Below are 19,995 nucleotides of genomic sequence, written 5' to 3'. Positions count from 1 at the left end.
TGAGGGGGAAACTGGGTCTTGTTCTGATGGTGGGGCCATGCTCAGTAAATCTTTAATCCAATTTTCTATTGAAGGATGGGGCTGTGTTTCCTCCCTGTTATTTGACCTGAGGCCAAACTATGGTGGAGGTAATGAAGGTAATGGCGACCTCCTTCAAAAGGTCCCATGCACACACTGCTTCACTTAGTGCCCCCACCCCTGCAGCAGGCCACTACCAACCCATGTGTCTGCTGGAGACTCCTGGACACTCACGGGCAAGTCTGGGTCGGTCTCTTGTGGGGTCACTGCTCCTTTCTCCTGGGTCCTGGTGTGTACAAGTTTCTGTTTGTGCCTTCCAAGAGTCTGTTTCCCAAGTCCTGTGTAAGTTCTGGTGGCTCTATGGTGGAATTAATGGCGACCTCCTCCAAGAGGGCTTATGCCATACCCAGGTCTACTGCACCCAGAGCCCCTGTCCCTGCAGCAGTCCACTGCTGACCCGTGCCTACACAGGGGACACTCAAACACAGTTCTGTCTCAGTCTCTGTGGGTCTCTGGGTCCTGGTGCATATAAGGTATGTTTGAGTCCTTTGAATGTCTCTGGTAGGTATGGGGTTTGATTCTAAATGTGATTCTGCCCCTCCTACTGTCTTGCTGTGGCTTCTCCTTTGCCCTTGAACATGGGGTATCTCCTCAAAGTGGGTGTACCAATGTACATTCTTACCATTAGCATGGGAGAGTTCCCTTTTCTCCATACCCTCTCCAGTATTTATTGCTTGTCCTTCTTTCATTTCTGATACTAGTAATTTGTACCCTCGCTATTTTTCTTAGTAAGCCCTAGCTGTGACTCTGAGAGTTGTCCACATGAAGCCGCCAATAATTTGTTCAGGTTTTCCTGCCCCAGCACTGGTTCCTGGAGCAGTTTATGCCTATGAATCTTGGCTTTGGGGAGCCGTCACTCCCTGTACTTGCTTGTCTGTCTCTCCAGTCTTGGGGGCAGCAGTTTGTCCTGAGTCCTCCCCACTCTTACAGATCTAGGAAGAGTCAGTGATTTTATAGTTTGTTCAGCTTTCTACTTGTTAGAACAGAGTGGTGACACCTAAGCTTCTTATGTGCAGAACCAAAAACCAGAAGTCCTGTTATATGATTTTTTTCAGTTGTATTGTGATATAATTGATATATAACATCATGTAAGTTTAAGATGTATTATGTGATGCTTTGATACATGTATATATTGTGAAATGATTACCACAATAAAGATAGTTAACACCTCCATCACCTCACATAATTGCTTTTTTGTTTGTTTTTTGGTGAGAACATTTATGATTTACTCTCTCACCAACTTTCAAGCATTTCCATATGACGGAATTGAAAACCCAAACAAACTTTTTGGCCAATCCAATATCTAATACAGTATTGTTAACTATAATCACAATGCAGTACATTAGATCCCCAGAACTTATTCATAAAACTGGAAGCATGTACTCTTTTACCACATCTCCACATTTCTCCCACTTCCCAGCCCCAGGCACCCAGCATTCTACTCTCTATTTCTATGAATTCAACTTTTTTTAGATTCCATATATGTGAGATTGTATGGTACTTATTGTTCTCTGTCTGCCTTATTTTGCTAAGCATAATACCTTCAAGATCCATCCATGTTGTCATCAATGGCAGGATTTCCTTCTTTTTTCATGGCTGAATAATATTCGTGTGTGTGTGTGTGACATTTTCTTTATTTATCTGTTGGTGGACCCTTAGGTTGTTTCCATGTCTTGGCTATTGTGAATAACATACATGAAGGTGGAGATATTTCTTTGAAATAGTGATTTCCTTTTCTTTGTGTATATACTCAGAGTGGGATCAATGGATCATATGGTAAAGAAAGAAAGTGAAACTGTTAGTAGCTCAGTCGTGTCTGACTCTTTGTGACCCCATGGACTGTACCCACCAGGCTCCTCTGTCTGTGGAATTCTCCAGGCAAGAATACTGGAGTGGGTAGCCATTCCGTTCTCCAGGGGATCTTCCTGACTGAGGGGTCAAACTAGGGCCTCCTGCATTGCAGGCAGATTCTTTACCATTTTAGCTACCAGGGAAGCCCAGATCATATAGTAGCTATAATTTAATTTTTGAGGAAACTTCATACTGTTTTCCATAGTGCTTGTACAATTCTGTATGGTTTTATTCATATAACATTCTCGAAATGACAAAATTATGGAAATGGAGAACAGATTAGTGGTTTCCAGGGCCTGAGGTAGGGGATGGGGTAGAAGGGAAGTAGATGTGACTGTGAAATGACAACATGAGGGATCCTGGTAGTGATGAAAATGTTCTATACCTTAATTGTATTGTTATTTCCCTGGTTGTGACATTATACTGTAGTTTTGCAAGATGTTACCATTGGGAGAAACTAAGTAAAGCGTACATGGGATCTCTCTGTATTACTTCTTAAACTGCCTGTAAACCTAGCTCAAAATAAAAAAAAAGAAAAGACCTTTCTGTGCCTATGTTTATTCCCTTCTCCTGGGCCCTCATTTGGGTCAGCATTGATGTGTAAAAGCTAAGTCATCTTGAGGCTGGTGGTAATTCACCAGAGCAGTTGAAGCTGGCAGTCAAACAGGTGATGTATAGGAGGTGGCCTGAAAATCAACATCTTTCCTTCATTCTACCCCAACTCAAATAGCTTCTGCACTGGACCTACCATGATACCTAAGCCTCCCACCATTGATGTCACTCTTTGGGAACATCTCTTAGCATTCCTATGCTCTTTGTGGCTGAGACAAGTAACGTTTTTGTTGGCATGATTACTTTTACTAGCTATTGTCACCTTTCACACAGTAAGGTGTTGAGTAAACAGGACAGACTTTGGGACTGAGTATGAGAGAGAGGTCACCATGGCAGTTCTTAAATTCTCACTTCCAAGGGTCATCTGAGAGTCTTCTGGTGAGCAGTTATCAAAGAAGGAGGGACAACTTCTTGGCCTGGGAGGGAGAGATTGCCAAGATTGCTTGTGTGCGTGCTAAGTCATTTCAGTGGTATCAGACTCTTTGTAACCCCATGGACTGTAGTCCACCAGGCTCCTCTGTCCATGGGATTCTCCAGGCAAGAATACTGGAGTGGGTTGCCATGCCCTCCCGCAGGGGATCTTTCCGACCCAGAGATCGAACCCATGTCTCTTATGTCTCCTGCTTTGGCAGGCAGGATCTTTACCACTAGTACCACCTGGGAAGCCCCCCAAGATTGCTTACCAGGTGGGAAAAAGATAAAAAAGCAGGGTAGAGCATGATTCTTTTTGTGCGTTTGTTTGCTCTTTGTTTTTGTAAATAAAAAGAACACAAACCATATATGTAAGGAGGAATCCAAGAAGTAGGATATGGACTTGCTGGGAATGAAGGGCAGAGAGGGGCTTGTAAGTTTCATCATTTTATACCTTTGTGTGCCATTAGAACTTTTCAACCACATTTTCTTTCTTTCTTTGGAGTCTTTGGAGGCCAGCTGCCCTGGCTACATGCCTTTTCTTGTCGCACTGACCAGTCATTCAACTCAGGATGCCAGGGGCCTAGGAGGGAAGGGTTAGGAACCCCCTTCTCCAGGATGTTAAGTAATGAAAGAAATAAAATGACAGCAGGAGGCTGTTTGGGTTGGCCTGTGTGAATCACTGATTCCAGACCAAGGGGTCGCTTTCTTCTCAGCTGCCCAGGCAAGGAAGCCAAAACAGTTCCCTGCCTGACTAGGTGGTGAAAAATCCCACTTTCTGTGCCAAGCAAGTCTCCTTCCTCCAGTGGGGGTGGCATCTCTGGGCTGGTGGCAGGGTGGAAGGGGGCTGAAGGCTCTGGACCATGATGCTTGTAGGGGAGGTGCAATTTGGCAGTGCTTCTGACCCCGGAGGTGGTAGCCAGGTGCCTCACACCTCCCAGCTCTGGGCTTATGAAAGTGTGAGTGATAAATGTGTGTGCTTTCTCTTTCCCCGTGATTTTCAGGTTGGAGGTCATTATTTTGGCCAAAAGGGAAGTGAGGGAAAAGAAGATTGGATTCCTCCTCTTTCCTGAGCACTGCTGCATCCTCAGACTTGAGGGCCAGGGAGCTGGGGGTAGTGAGAAGGGGTCATTCTAGAGTTTTCACACAGTCAGGAGAAAGGAAATGAAGGCATCCAGTAAGAAACTGGAAACGGTCTCCCACTTCCTGGCAACTTTGCTCCCAACACCATTGGCCCCATCTGAGCTCCAGTTTCCAGTCAGGAAAGGGAAAATCTGAAACACAGGCAAATCAAGCAGGCAGGCAGATGGATGGGTGTGCATTTAGAAACATTTCACAAAGCGTCTGTTTACAAACTCTTCTCCTCTCCGCTCAGCCAGGAGGGTCCGCTAGGACCACACCTGGAGGCAAGTTTGTGTTATTGGATACAGAGCCTGAAAGCAATAAAACTACATTCTAAACAGTTTATACAGTACACACTTCCTCCAAATCTGGAGTGTGGCAAGCGATGGTGACTTTCTTGGTTGTCCCCTCCTTCAATCTGAGGTGTCGAGAGACAGAAGGAGATATTCAGTGACTCTGGAGACTGCTTGATGGGGGAGGAAGTGAAGGAAGGTGAAGGGGAGGGAAAGTGGACAAGGATTTGAAGGAAGAAGTTGACTGTGGTCTACCATTAGCCAATGGCTTTGTAAGCACCATTATGTACTCATGCCTTCCTTTCAGCCCTCCAATTCCAGGGAGGCATTCTTTCCTCCCCCAACTCCCATCATAGTCTCTTTCTGGCTTGCCCCTCCCCATCCCTACCAGCTCTGCCCTGAATGTGAATTTGCATCCGACTTGAACCTGTTTAAAAATGTTGGGGACTTGGGGATGTCCTTGCTCCACCAAGTATAGTTTCCCTCCGTTCATCTCCCTCAGAGATAGCTCTGGCTTTGTTGGTCTTTAATTCCTGAATCTCACCTGCCCCCAGACTCCCTAGGGTGTTGTGAGGGCAGATTTTCTGAAGGCACTCAGATGTCCGAGTGGATGGCTCCATAGAAGCCGTAAGTCAGCTATTTAGCTTATCCTCCCAGGCTTTCTGAGGTGTCACTCCATCTGAGATGCTGTGGTCAGCAAGGTCATGTGGACTCAGACTCTAAACTGCTTTGTCTTTCTCTTTCTCAACCCCTAAACTCACCATTTCTTTGCCAGTCTTAGCGAGAACACATTAAGTGAGACACAGAAAATAGAGGGAAGAGAGAAAGAGCAAGGGGGGAGACAGAAGCCACAAGCCACAGGGACTGAGAGGAACCTTCTGAATGGTTTGCATCTGCTCAGAAGTGAGTGAGTCTCACTATTCTCTGTTTAAGGCCTTAGTGATTACAGATTTTTTTTTCAAGAGCAAGATGTTTAAAAGTCTTGGTCTGATTTTAAAGTCCATCCTGAAGGTTTTAGCTGAATGTACCCAGCATGTTTTAGACTCACTGGAATCACTGATTAGAGCCAGGAAGCTCATATTCCCTCCCAAAGTGATGGAGGCATTTATCTAAGAACTCAGGGAGTCACTTGCAGTGTTTGCATCCCTCTTTGGTGGGGAGGGAGCAGTTGTGCCCTGCTACCCCTGGAAACCTGTCTTATTGACCTGGCATCCTAAGGATGTGCCCACCTTGCTTAGCAGAAATCATCCCTATCCTGAAAGCCAAGTAATGGAATGCATGTCTTCCTGGTATTTACAAAAGGTGACACTTTCCCCCAAAGTCTGGATATGCATGAAGGTATCTACCTTCAATTTTAAGACTTAAAAAAACATCTATTTCCCAAATTGTTGTTTTTATAGTCGTATCTTCTTACTCAGCTCCCCTTTCTCTGTCTCTGCCTTATACATACACACACACCCCTACACATTTTTTTCTGAACTATTTTAGCATAAATTGCAGACATCATTCTACTTCACCTCTAAATACTTCAGCATGAATCTCCTAAGAACAAAACACATTTTCCCACAAAATGACAATACAGTTATTACACCTCAGAAACTTAGCCAGTCAGAACTTGACCCCAGCTCTGACTCCAGAGCATGAACAGCAAGTTCTGTGAGAGTTCAGCATAAAGAACCATAAGTGCAGTCTGGGAATCACCGGATGGATTTTCCATGGACTTTCTCCTTCTAATTATCCACAAGTAAGGGAAGAAAGGAGTTGGCCAAATAGCTGCAAAGCATGCATAATCAAAAAACCAAAGTCCATGGTTTTCAGAGTGTGTTCTACTTGGGTGGGAGGGGAATGACACAGATTTGCCTTCCTAATTAGCTTCTTCTCTGGCCAATCTTAAAATTGGTCTTTCTCAACCACCCACTGACATTAAAACTGGGGTAGCTACCCCAGAAGTTGTTCTTTGATGAAAACACAATAGCAGAAAATCCCCTAAGTGGGTAAGCCACATATGAATAACAGAGAACTGACCACAAATTCCAGCTAAAAAGGAATTCTAGCGAGACATGTTAGCCACAGATCAGGCTTCAGTATCTACAATACATTAAATAGATCTAGTCCTTGGTTAGTTATGTTAAGAGAGGGTTCCATGCACTCCCCTGCTCACCCAGTGAAATTCCAGAAGCAGGCTGTTGCTCACTGCAGACTGAAGGAGAAAGCAGGCCGGATGCTACAGATCAACCAAAAGCCCCTGAGGGATTCTGACCTGGCTTTCTTCTCTCTATTCAGGGAAGCCAGATTTAGACAGACTGTCAGATTAGCCCCAGTCCTGTGGTGCTTACTGACCTCCCTGAATGCAGGCCCAGGAGAAACCTTGACCTTTTAAAAGTCCTTGATTTCACTCAGTAATTTTAAGAAGCCAAAAGCCTGCGTCTGCACTTGCTTCACTTTTCATGCTTTCACCAGCCATTTCACAAGTGAAAATCTTGCTGATCTCTGCATCTCTGATGCCAGGACGGAGATTCACAGAACTGGGATTGGGAGAGATACCCTCTTGCACTTTCCAGGTAGCCAGCATTAGGTCACACTTTGGGGCTCTCTCCAGACCTTTCGGTTTGGGGCAGGCACAATCTGATCAGCAAGTATTTCTGAATCCACTGAGCCATGATATAACTGGGATCCACTGGGTATATGCACTTTTTGGTGGGGACTTTTATCTCATGGGCATCACTTGAGATCGCACAACATTAAAGACATTTTTGCTCTTAGTGTTTGTGACCCCAGACTTGCTTAGGGAGTAAATGGTTTTCCTTAGGATTAAGCAAGAACAAACGGATCAAAAATAGTGTTTTGGTTGAGATGAGAAGACTTGCATCCTTGCTATTCAGCCCCTTTGGGGCTTCACCTCTCTCTCCCTTCCTCTGTCCCTCCCTCCCCTCAGGCTGCAGATCTAAAATGCCAGAAAGCGACTTCTTAGCATTTTCTCCCCAAAGCTGTGGAGTGTCCTTCCCCGCCTGGATCAAAGTCTTTAACTCCTCAGGGCTTCCCCTCCGATTTACTCCTTACACTCGTCAGGGATCCAGGGAGGCTAAGAAAGAGCATCTGGTGTCTTTCACTAAGGATGCTGTGGTTGTGGGATGTTGGAGGCAGAGGAAAAAGGGAGTTAACGGTTCCTAACCACTAAGGAACAAGCTCGGCCCTTTTTGGACCCAGTTCAGAAGACAGCAAGAAGCCTCTGAGAAGAAACTTTATCTGTCCGCTCATAGCGCTGGCCGGCGTGTCTGGGGCTCCGTGCGCGAGAGCACGGGTGTATAGAGCTGCCCCCAAGGGCAGGCCCCCAGCGCTGGCTCCTAAGCGCCCCAGCGGTTAGGGCGCACAACTGGTCTCCGGCTCCCTCGGAGGCGCCATGGCTATGTGTTCCTACTGCCTGAAGGCTGCAGAGTAAGTGGTGGGCGCCGTAAATGCTGCAACTGGACTGCACGGAGTGGGGAGTGGCACAGCGCTGGCCGTTGGTGCGGGCATCTCTTCCCGCCTGAGCCCGGCGCCCGCCGCCCACCGCGAAGAGCGGCAGCTGCTAGGCACCCGAGGGCGCGCGGCGGGGAACGCGCCGCCTCCGAGGCTCGAACTCGCGTCGCGGAGGAAGCTCCTGGGAGGGCTCGTGCAGGTTTGCGTACCTGGGCCTGTGCGCGCGCGTGGGAAAGCGGTGGTCCGGGCGCGCGGCGGGCGCTTCCAGGACTCTGAGGTCTCTCGGAGGGGGCGGGACGGGGTGGGGCTGCACTGGCAGACTTTCTCTCCCGCCTCCCGCCGCCGTCCCCACCTGGCTCACCTGAGTCCCCCGGGAGCTCGGGCTCCCACCGACAAAGAGAGGAGGGGAAAGGAGGAGAGAGGGATGGAAAGAGAGAGGGGGAATTTGGGTGAGTGGAGAAAATCACCTCAAAGTTTCTGAGCCGTCTTCATTTGTGAAATCTGTTCCTGGCTGTACAAGGCGCAGCCTCCCAGTTACTGGACGTGGCATTAGCTCCAAGCAGTTTAATCTCACTAGGTGTTCCTGGAGGTGTTTTTGGATGTCCTGTGTGCGTCTTTCATGCACTGACAACAGGAAGAAGCAGAATGGATCTAGTCATATGATTGATTTATGGATGTGCAGTTATTTTGCATTTTCATTCAGGAAGCTAACACTCCTCTGCCTCAGCTCTCACAATCCAGAACCATGCCGGAAACTCATCTCACTCATGGCAGGTCTCCAATAGTCCAGAATTGCCGAGGGGGTGGGGGTGGCAGGGTGGGAATGCGGAGGGTGCGGGGCAGGTGGGGGGGTATTTGGCCTGGCCCCTGGAGTCCTCTGTCCTTATGGAAAGGCACAGTGTGGACAGCCACTGGCGGCCTCTGGCCTGCAGGCCCACAGTTGTATTCCATGTGACTTTTAGTGGCACTCCATTTGAGGCACCCGAGAGGGGAGATTTAGCCATGGAGGTGTGGGTAGGCTGGCTGCCCGTGTTGCTGCTTCTCCAGATGGGTACCAGAGCATGCTCCTGTTCTTTCAATGGGGAGTGGACCTGGCCTCTTGAAACTTGAAAAGCATCCTTGCAACTGTTTTATCACCCCAGCTCCTGGGCTCACTGTTGTCCCCCTCAGCCTAGGGCCTCAGATGGATGACATGGAAATGACAAGGCTTTCTCTGTGGTACTCACTGTAGCACCAGATCATGGACAGGTAGACGGCGGAGGCTTTAGGAGGAAGAGGGAGATGACAACCATAACAGTAGGAGAAGATGCTAACGGTGTTGTTATTGCTCCCAGGTGGATGAGCCCCTTCCTCCGTGGGGCTCAGTGCTGGCTTCTGAGTTCGATCCTCCTGCTTGCAAACACACGTGGGGCCCTTCATCCTAATGTCCACTTTCCACGCAGCCTGAGGTCTTTGGGGTGGAAAAGGGGGATTAGTGGACCAAATGACCTCTTCCTGTGGCCACCATTAGAGGCCCGAGCTCATCTGGTGATTTATGGAATCTGGGCTGAAGGCACAGGGGAAATGATAAGAGAGCATTTGAGGAGATAAAGGAGTTAAGGCTTCTATAAATAAGAAGCTTGGGGTCCCTCATAGGACCTGTGGAGACTCAGGAACCATTCAAAACGACTGTGCACCTGCTCTATAGAAAGCTTTGTGCTGAGCATCGTGGAAGAAACTTATGCTTTGCCTTCCTGGAGCCAAGCAAGCACAGTGCCTGGCACTGATATTCGTTGAAGGAATGTTGTTGACTGAACCAAGGTGCTCTTGAGGAGCTTGCCTTTTGCAGGAGTGGTCAGGCTAGTCAGCAGCAATTTGCCAGAGGTGGGGTGAGAGGCATAGGCTCCCTAGGACAAAAGGTAAAGGAGGACAGGAGTCTGGGGTAAGAAGTAGCGGCAGGGAGGACTGGAAGAAGGAGATGAGATGAATGGCAACAGAGAGCAGAATTTGGGTGAGTGGAGAAAATCACCTTACATTTTCTGAGTTGTCTTAATTTTCCAAATTTGTTCCAACCCATACAATATGCAGTCTTCAATTTATTTGATGTGGTGTTAGGGTCCCTTTTCTGAGCTTTTTCGAGGGCTAGGGGAAGAGACAAACCAGGAGGGAGATTGGGCTGCTGAAACATTCACTGCTCCTCATGTGAGCCTTGGGTTTCCTGTCACGCTCCATACCTCCCTCCCATATGCCCCACAGGAGGGTTTCCTAGAATCACAACTTGGCCACCTTAGGAGGGTGGCACCCTTTCAAGGAAGCCCAGTAGACTTTGAAAGTTGAATTTGGGTGGAAACACAGGGTTAGTTCACAGTCTCCTCTGCAGATCACAGTTGCATTCTAGATATTTTATACAGGTGAGTACATTTATGATATGAGTTGGAGCTGTTTGGCCAGTGTTGGAAAAATGTTCAGAGCCATCCATATCCTTGTAGGCATGGCTCCATGCCACCAACCCCACTGGCCCCTCGCTCTAACCAGGTGAGTTGCTAGGGTACCAATTTTGGTGTTTAAATTCAGAAACCAGTTCTTGTTAGATCTAGCTCTTGCTTGAGATAGCTAGCTATTAAGTTCTTGCTTGAGATAGCTAGCTATTAGCTAGCTAAAAGTTCTGTTCTTTTCATAGACACAGAATGACAACAGGTGACAAGTGAATTATCAAGGGATCAGTGGGTGTGCTTGTTGGTAAAGGGAGAAAGTAGTAGGCATCTTGAATTACGTGAGATTGTTTTGTGCAAGTACATGAGGAGATGGAGGAAAAGTGTAAGACCTTTCTTAACCAGATAAGATCCTGTGATGGTGCAATGGGTGAAAAGGTTTTTATTTTAAGGGTGAGAAAACCAGACACTAAAGTTGGGTCACACAGTCAATGACAAGTGTAAGATTAGAATCCTGGGTACTCTGTCTTCCAGTGTAGAGCTGTATAGTCGGGGAAAGAGGAGAAACCATCTTCTGAGCAAAGGACGAAAAGCCTGCATCATGGTGCTGTGACCCCTCGCAGAGGTCGATTCAGCCCAAAGCAAAATAGTGAGCTAGAGCAGCTTGGGTTTTGGCAACCTCAATCTCCCCTGTCACAACCATTTCCCATTTCAGCCCCTTCCCGCTCTGGGTGTTCTGGGCCTGCACCTTGCCCTCCTCCCCCAGCCTCTGGTGTCCCAGGTTGTGGACCCCTCTAGGCTAACACACTGCCATCCTGTGGCCCAGGGGCTAGCTCCTGGCCAGACTGGCCAGTGGATGCTAGGTTGTTGGGCCTGGATGGATTACTCCTGATGATGTGCGTTTTGATATGACCTGACTACGTTTGTGTCACTCTGACGCTCGGGGCTCAACCGGAGGACTTTGCAGGTTGCTGAGTGCCTCACATCGTGCTGGGCAGCTTCTCCTACTCTCAGACAGGATGCAGGAAGCTGAGCACTTCTGCCATAAGCCCTGACCCCTGACCAGAGAAGAACTATTGTAATTGATGGGCCCGTCTTCTCCCCTTGGCTGCAAAACTTGCCTGATGTCCCCCAAAGCAGTGGAGGCTGCTGTATTTGAGATTAGAGGTCACACATGTTAGCTCTTTCTGAGTTCCAGTTGTTGGTATTCAAGGGGTCCATGCGTTCTCTTTTTTAAAAATTTATTTTTTTTTGACTATGCTAAGTCTTCATTGCTGTGTTTGGGCTTTCTCTGGTTGTGGTAAGCAGGGGCTATTCTTCATTCAATGCCCGGGCTTCTCATCGCAGTAGCTTCTCTTGTTGTGGAGCATGGGCCCTAAAACATGGGCCTTCAGTAGTGGTGACTCATGGGCTCTGGAGCACAGGCTCAATGCTTGTGGCTCATGGGCTTAGTTGCTCCATTGCATGTGGAACCCTTGCATTGACAGGTGGATTCTTAACCACTGGACCACCAGGGAAGTCCCATGCATTCTTTCTTGGCCCTGAGCACCCAAGTACTAGAGGAAACCCACCCCAGGTCCCTCCAGTGGCTGATGATCTCCAGGCTGTCTCCCCTCTCACCTGTAGCCTGTTCTCCTGAACCCGAGGCTGACAGGCACCCGGGGAGCTGTGATGAACATGAAGCCTGGCTCCCTTTGGCCTTCCAGTTGGGGAAGGCAAACATGGATGAGCAGAAAGCTCCTGAAATGTTTGTGGAGCTGCAGTCATTCAGCTTGCCAGCTCAGATCCACCCTCCACTCCTCACTGTTATTAAGAGTTTGGTGGCTCAGTGGTAAAGAATCTGCCTGCCAAGCAGGAGACTCGGGTTCCATCCCTGGGTCGGGAAGATCCCCTGGAGAAGGGAATGGCAACCCACTCCAGTATTCTTGCCTGAGGAATCCCATGGACAGAGGGGCCTGGCAGACTACCAGTCCATGGGGTCACATAGAGTCGGACACAACTGAGCGGCCTAACAATAACAACAACAACAACAATATGGTCATTAGAGATCCATGTGGCACTTTGCTTCCTTCTCTCCTTCACTTCTTCCATTTTTTTTTTCTTCTTCTAGTTTTAGAAGAAAAACTATTAACTCCAGTTCCCCTGGCAAGGGGTACAGACTGACTGTTGCATTTTGCTAACCTGCATTCACACTGTGGCATCTGCCTGAGGCCCTATCCATTCATAAGCATGATAAGAGAGCCTTGGGGTGGCAGGTGACCACCCAGGAGGCGACGCCCTGGACCCCCAGCCTCACCCTCTGCTGGGGAGGTGGGGGAAAGCGAGATCTCTGGAAAGTTCTTGAATAAACTACTTGCCACATTTACCAGCTGACCAAAAGTTTGTCTCCTTTGATTAGAACATTGTTAAAATATTTAACTTTCTGCAAAAATTCATTTAGGAGTGAATGGCTTTCAAAGCTTTTGGAGATTTCTCTCAGCATGCAGTTGGCAGGTCCCATTGGTCTTTAGCAGCTTTCTATGGTTTCCCTGGTAGCTCAGCTGGTAAAGAATCCACCTGCAATGCAGGAGACCCAGATTCGATCCCTGGGTGGGGAAGATCCCTTGGAGAAAAGAAGGCAACCCACTCCAGTATTCTTGCCTGGAGCCTGGTGGGCAACAGTCTATGGGATTGCAAAGAGTCAGACACAACTGAATGACTAAGCACAGCATAGCTTTCTAAGGAGTGTTGCATTTGTTGTAGGGAGATTTAGTTTCCTTAGGCATGTATGAAAAATGTGGAAGAGTAATATTATTTCATCAGTAAGCAAATTTTCAGCATTTTGTATGGGAATGTTTACACTAGCTTCTTTTGAATCTTTGAAAGCCCATATTCTGTTGGGCCAACTTTAGAATTTTGGGGATTCTTTCACCAGTTTCTCAAATAACACAGCATTTTGTTATTTCTGGAAGTTAGTAGCCAAAATGCAGTGTATGATGTGATTGCTCCTATTGTTTCCTCATTGATTTTCTACGCTGACAGTCCTTTAGCTTTTTTTTTAAGATTTGTTTTTTTTTGCTGTGGGCCATTTTTTAAAAAAGTTTTTATAGAATTTGTCATAATATTACTTCTGTTTTATATTTTGTTTTTTTGTTTGTTTGTTTGTTTTTTGGCCTTGAGGCATGTGGGATCTTAGCTCCTCCCCGATCCCAGGGATCAAACCTGCACACCTTGCATTGGAAAGTGGTCTTAACCAGTGGACCGCCAGGGAAGTCCCTCCTTTAGCTTTTTAAACCAATTCATTCCTTATCCTGCCTTGACAACTTCATATTCACGGTTAATGGAGAGGAAATTGGAGGGACTCATCATACAGTACATCACAGTGATCCTCACTTGACATCTTCACACTCATCCTGCTGCTTTAAATGGTCTTCCTCTTTTAGGAAATCTTCAGTAGCTCTTAAACCCACTCAATGCAAATTACTGTAGACTGTGATTTACTAGGAAAAAATGAGTGTCAGTGAAATGGCTTGTTTTCAGGAGGCTAAGGTAAGGTCGTGATAAGATTTGCCATTTGCTAACCTTAACCTTAACCCGGAGGTTCTCAGCAGAGGTGTGGGGAGCACTTCGGCTCCCCCAGGGGATGGTTGGTCATATCTGAAGACTTGCTCTGTTGTCAGAACGAGGGGGAAGGTGTGCTACTGACATCTAGTGGGTAGAGGCCAGGGATGCTACTCGGCATCCCGAAGTGCACAGGACTGCCCCCACAACAAATTCTCCAGCCCCAAATGGCAGTAGTGTCAAGGCTGAGAAACCCTGCCTTCAATGAATAACATTTTAAGTAGAAGTCTTCTGCTGCTGCTGTTAAGTCGCTTCAGTCGTGTCCGACTCTCTGCGACCCCATAGACGGCAGCCCACCAGGCTCCGCAGTCCCTGGGATTCTCCAGGCAAGAACACTGGAGTGGGTTGCCATTTCCTTCTCCAGTGCATGAAAGTGAAAAGTGAAAATAAAGTCGCTCAGTCGTGTCCAACTCCTAGTGACCCCATGTACTGCAGCCTACCAGGCCCCTCCGTCCATGGGATTTTCCAGGCAAGAGCACTGGAGTGGGGTGCCATTGCCTTCTCTAAAGTAGAAGTCTAAAGAGGGTCTAAGCACCCTTAAGTGCTTAGACCAACGCTATCCAATAGAAGTTTCTGTGTTGATGGTAATGTCTCCTGTCTGTACTATTCAATTCAATAGCCACTAGCCATGCGTGGCTGCTGAGCACTTGGAATACAACCAATGTGACCAAGGAACTGAGTTTTTAATTTTATTTCACTTTAATGAATTTAAAGTTAAATAGCCCCATGTGGCTGGTGGCTTCTATATTGGACTCAACTTTATTTTTTAAAATATTTATTTATTTATCTGGCTGTGTTGGGTCTTAGTTGCAGCACTCAGCCTTTTTATTGCAGCTTTTGGGCTTCTCTAGTTGCAGCCCGTGGGCTTAGTGGCCCCCTTCTCTAGTTGTGACATGTGAGCTTAGTGGCCATGTGGCATGTGGGATCCCAGTTCCCTGACCAGGGTTTGAACTCACGTTCCTTGCATTGGAAGTTGGATTCTTAACCACTGGACCACCGGGGAAGTCCCTGCACTCGACTTTAGAGGTGCTATAGTACAGTGGAGCATGGTTCTGGGATCAGACTGTCCTGGGGTTGGGTCCCTGGTCTATCACTTTCTAGCTTTGTGGCCTCATGTGTGTCATCTAAGCTGCTGAGCCCCAGTTTCCTCATCTGTAAAATGGGGGTAATAATGGGACCTAGTCCTCGGAGGATTAGGATAGCCACTGAAATAATGCATGCGATACGAAGCATGTAGTGCAGTGCCTAGCACAGCAAGCATTTGAGAGATGTTAATAGTTATTGCCAGAGATTCATGATTAATAGAGTAATTGGCATCAAGGAAATGGGGCTTCTGCAGGGCTTACAAATGAGTCCTCCCATGGGATATTACTTAAAGGCCACTTTTGAGGCAGAGTCCTGACTCTCAGCCCTCATAGCATTACCACAGATGTGTCCCCATGCCTTTTTGGGGCCTTGGTTTTCTTATCTGTAAAATAGGAATAGTGAAAATAATGAGGCTACTTCCCTTTTAAAGTTAGTTATAGTTATCTTCTTATTTATTTTTGGCTGTGCTTGGTCTTCACTGCTGCGTAGGCTTTCTCTAGTTGCGGTGCTTGAGTCTCATTGTGGTGACTTCTCTTGTTGTGGAGCGTGGGTTCTAGGGTGAGTGGGCTTCTGTAGTTGCAGAATGCAGGCTTTAGAGTACTGGCTTCAGTAGTTGTGGTGCATGGGTTTAGTTGTCCTGTGGCACGTGGAATCTTCCTGGACCAGGGATCAAACCCGTGTCCCCTGCATTGGCAGGTGGCTTTTTAACCACTGGACCACCAGGAAAGTCCTGCTTCTCTGTTTATGTCACAGAATTGTCTGGACAGTCAAATGGTTGTAAAGGTGCTTTGAGGAGCACAAGGCCATCTCTAAGTATACGGTTTATGAGTTTGCACACAAGTGTGCCTTTGCTTAGATTTGGTGCAAAATTCTGCCTTGGTAGAACTGTCTTCAGTTTGGGATGGGAGTGCCTGAATCAGGGCGTTTGTACTGGGGAGCAGCACAAGCCAGGAGCTCCACACAATGTCAGGGCCTCCTCTGTCCAACACCTAGCCAGTAACGTGACAGGAAGCCCAGGTACCACTTTAAGGGTATGTAGAAGTTTGGCGTTTGGGATTGGGTCATCAGAGCAATGTGTAGACTGGCCTGGCTTGCAGGCAACTAATGAAGGAGCAAGGCATCTAGCCTAAGGGAAGAGAAGAAGGCCACTCCCAGCAGCTTACCTTGTCCTATCAAAGGCCATGCTGCCCCAAGGCTCGGCCACCTGGCATAGTATGTGGCCTGAGAGATACACATGTACAATTACTGAAAGTATTCGGCACCATATAGTAGAAAGAACTTGGGGTTTTGGAGTCAGACATGGGCTTGCATCCTTACAGTGCTACTTACTAGCTGTGTGGCCATGGGTGAGTACCCGAGCCTTCCTGGGCCTCAGTTGTCTCATCTGTAAAATGGAGATAATGACCCTACCTTGTAGGGTTGTCACACGGATCCACTCAGGTAACTCATAGGCACATAGTTTGCCCTCAGTAAATGTGAGTTCCCTTGCCACCTAATGTTGACAAACAAAGAACAACTTTTAACCAACTAATGAGTCATACTCCCGTTTTTGTTCTTCTGAGATATAAGGAAAATGAGTTTTCTCCTCGTGATCTGGGAGAATTGTTTAGATCTTTTTTTTTTTTTTTTAACATTTTCTTTATGTGGACCATTTTTTAAAGTCTTGATTGAATTCGTTATTATATTGTTTCTGTTTTGGTTTTTTGGCCTTGGGGCATGTGAGATCTCAGCTCCCTGACCAGGAACTGAACTCATACCCCCTGCATTGGAAGGCGAAGTCTTAACCACTGGACTGCCAGGGAAGTCCCTCGATCTTTCTTAAGAAGAGGAAAAGGGGAAAGGATTCTTCTTGCTGTGCTACTTCCCTGTCTGGAAGAGCAGTCTGAACTGTTTAGGGGTAGACGAGGATGAAGGCCAAAATACAGGGCTCTGAGTTAGTCATGAAACAGTGTAAATGAGAAGCCTGAGCGGCCTCTACTGGGCTGGGGAATCCCCTGAGAGAAGTCATCATACTCTGTATGCCAGAGAAAGGCTTTCTGGGGACAGTAGGTTTCCCAGGCATTTGGAATTTAAACTCAAACCATATCTGTGGCCACTTGACAAAGTGATGGCTAAAGAGCAAAGGACGCAGGTTGGATGCAGTTGGCTTTGTCATCACATGGCCATGGCCACAGCCCCAGGCCCCAGGTCCCAGTGCACAGAGCCATTTGACAATGCTGCTGGTCACCAGGGGGCTGGCTGCGGGAGAGTATGCAGATAATATAGGGAGCCTCATCACCTACTTCTGGGAAACCGATGAAGACATAGGGGGGTCTTAGGTTATTAACTCCATGGCAAGGACAGTTTTCCCATGGAGAAGGAAGGGTAGTAATGATAGTTGTTTAGTTGCTCAGTCATGTACAACTGTTTGTGACCCCATGGACTGCAGCATGCCAGGCTCCTCTGTCCACCACTATCTCCCAGAGATTGCTCAAACTCATCTTCATTGAGTCAGTGATACTATCTAACCATCTCATCCTCTGCAGCCCTCTTCTGCTTTTGCCTTCAGTCTTTCCCAGAATCAAGGTCTTTTCCAAAGAGTTGGCTCTTTGCATCAGATTGCCAAAGTATTGAAACTTTAGCTTCAGCATCAATCCTTCCAATGAATATTCAGGACTGATTTCCTTTAGGATTGACTGGTTTGATCTCCTTGCTGTCCAAGGGACTCTCAAGAGTCTTCTCCAGCACCACAATTCGAAAGCATCAATTCTTCGGTGCTCAGCCTTCTTAATGGCCCAACTCTCGATCTGAATGTGACTACTGAAAAAACCATAGCTTTGGTTAGAGGGACCTTTGTCTGCAAATTGATGTCTCTGCTTCTCAATACACTGTCTAGGTTTGTCATAGCTTTTCTTCCAAGGAGCAAGTGTCTTTTAATTTCATGGCTGCAATCACTGTCCACGGTGATTTTGGAGCCCCACAAAATAAAGTCTCTCACTGTTTCCACTCTTTCCCCATTTATTTGCTATGAAGTGATAGGTCCAGATGCCATGATCTTAGTTTTTTGAATGTTGAGTTTTAAGCCAGTTTTTTGACTCTCCTCTTTCACCTTCATCAAGAGGCTCTTTAGTTCCGCTTTACTATCTGCCATCTGAGTGGTATCATCTGCATATCTGAGGTTGTTGATATTTCTCCTGGCAATCTTGATTCCACCTTAGCTACCATGTATTGAGAGCTTAGCATGTGCTACCCCTCATGCCAAGAGCTTTATATGAATTAGTTCATCAAACTGTCTGTGAGAGCAAGCCCTTCTCTTTTTTGAGCACTATTCTGATTTCTTCTTAGTACATAGTAGGTCCTCAGCAAACAGTTATTGAGTGAAGGAGTCCTCAGTTAACTGATGCTGAAGGTACTCTTAGCCCCACTGAACATATCAGGAAATTTCATTTCTGAACAGTTCAGTGACTGGCCCAAGATCACAGGCTAGTCATTGATAAGAGCCAGGATTCACACCTAGATTTGTCCTACTTTGTGGCCTAATCCTTTTGCCACTATGTCATGCTTCCTTCTTAGAAGGTCAAGGTGCCAGATTTCTCTCTCTGCGACAAAGGAACATCTGCTAAATTTCTTAATATGGCAACCAAAGCATGATTTGCCAAAACATTTGATAAATTGGACTTCATTAAAATTAAGAACTTCTGCTCAGTGAAAGACATTGTTCAGAGAAGGAAAAAACAAATCCAGAATGTGAGGAAATGTTTGCAAAACACATTTCTGAAAAATCATTTGTTTCAGAATATAAAAAGAACTCAAAACTCAAAAACAAAAGAAACTACTGGAGCAGAGACTCAAGGCCACTGCACAAAGACATGATACTGTGACAGCCATATTTCCTTCATCCCACCTACTTCCTCCATCATCCCTGTTCTGTCTCCATACAGGTTCATTTTGTGGATAAGGAAACGGAGGCATGAAGAATTATATGAGTTGTCCAAGTCACACAGCTTGTTGGAATTTTATTAGTTTGGTGTTCTAGCCCTCAAAAAAACTCAGGACCTGATGGAGAGGGGAATAGTTTCATCTGTTGGGGCCAAGGCTAAATGGGGAAAAAAATAAACAAAGGGCCCTATATTGTCAGAGCAACTTGCTTGAATTTTTTTTGAAAAGTAGAAACATAAAACTGTACACCTCTCATTTGAACATTTGGAACTATTTTTCTTGTTACAAACACAACATATTGTAACAATATAATTCAGATATCTACTATAGTATATATAGTAGATGTTCAAAATGAGGAATGGAAACAAGAGAAGGGAAAGAGAAGAGATAGGACATGGGAAAGTCTAGATATGGATAGGAAAAAAGGAACAAATAGTAGGCACTGTATTTCAGAAAAGATTCTACTAGATATTGATAAAGTTATGTTTCATTTTTACATCAATAAGGTCATTATCCCCATCCTATAAGCTGTGGGTCATGGTTACTTCCCCTTCCTTATTGCATCCAGCTCTCCCCTTTCCATTAGCCTGAATGTCCTGGAAAAATGGAAAGTATGTCAAGGGGAAACTCTTCTGAGCCCTATGGGGGTTGGGGAATAGAAAGGGTCCTCGGAATCAAGGCAGACCTGCCTGTTCACATTTTGAGCAGAGCCTAGTAGATAAGGCAGGAAAAGTCTACTCTTCTGGGTTTGCATAAAACATATGAACAGGTTTCTGTATTAGTTCAGTTTTCATTTGTGGTACTTGGAGGGGATTTCTAGAAGCCCTTTAAGAGAATTAGATGAAAAAAAATTCCCACTAAATCTCCATCTTCTATTTTTGAAAGACATAATATTACTTTCACTTGTGAAGAATGTTTGTTTCTTCTGTGCCTGTGGCTTCCGTAGCCAAATGTCAATGATCTAAAGACCTTATTTCATGTAGAAATGGCCTATGTTTGCTTATTCAGAGTTGGAGGAAACTCTCTGAGATGGGATAGTTAATTCTCTGATAGGGATTAACGCCTGATTTGAAAAAAAATATTTTAATGTTTCACTTAAAGAGAAAGAAAAAATGAATGGGGAATTTTAAATCAGGTCTGCAACTGTGTGTATT

The 19,995-nt window shown here is 46.2% G+C and overlaps 1 protein-coding gene across 1 annotated transcript in view; it reads left to right on the top strand.

Annotated features, from left to right (window-relative positions):
- The first annotated feature begins 7,639 nt into the window (after nucleotides 1-7,639).
- The window catches only part of KIAA1210 (KIAA1210 ortholog), an 89,959-nt gene continuing 77,603 nt past the window's right edge, over nucleotides 7,640-19,995 (top strand). The window contains exon 1 of the mRNA XM_043459844.1: nucleotides 7,640-7,802. Coding sequence (XP_043315779.1) covers nucleotides 7,768-7,802 — 35 coding nt within the window. The 5' untranslated portion in view covers nucleotides 7,640-7,767. The remainder of the gene's footprint in view (nucleotides 7,803-19,995) is intronic.

The sequence above is a fragment of the Cervus canadensis genome, chromosome X (genome assembly GCF_019320065.1).
Source record: "Cervus canadensis isolate Bull #8, Minnesota chromosome X, ASM1932006v1, whole genome shotgun sequence".
Taxonomy (NCBI): domain Eukaryota; kingdom Metazoa; phylum Chordata; class Mammalia; order Artiodactyla; family Cervidae; genus Cervus; species Cervus canadensis.
The sequence above is the reverse complement of the archived record's forward strand: the minus strand, read 5'-3'. Positions and strand labels throughout refer to the sequence as shown.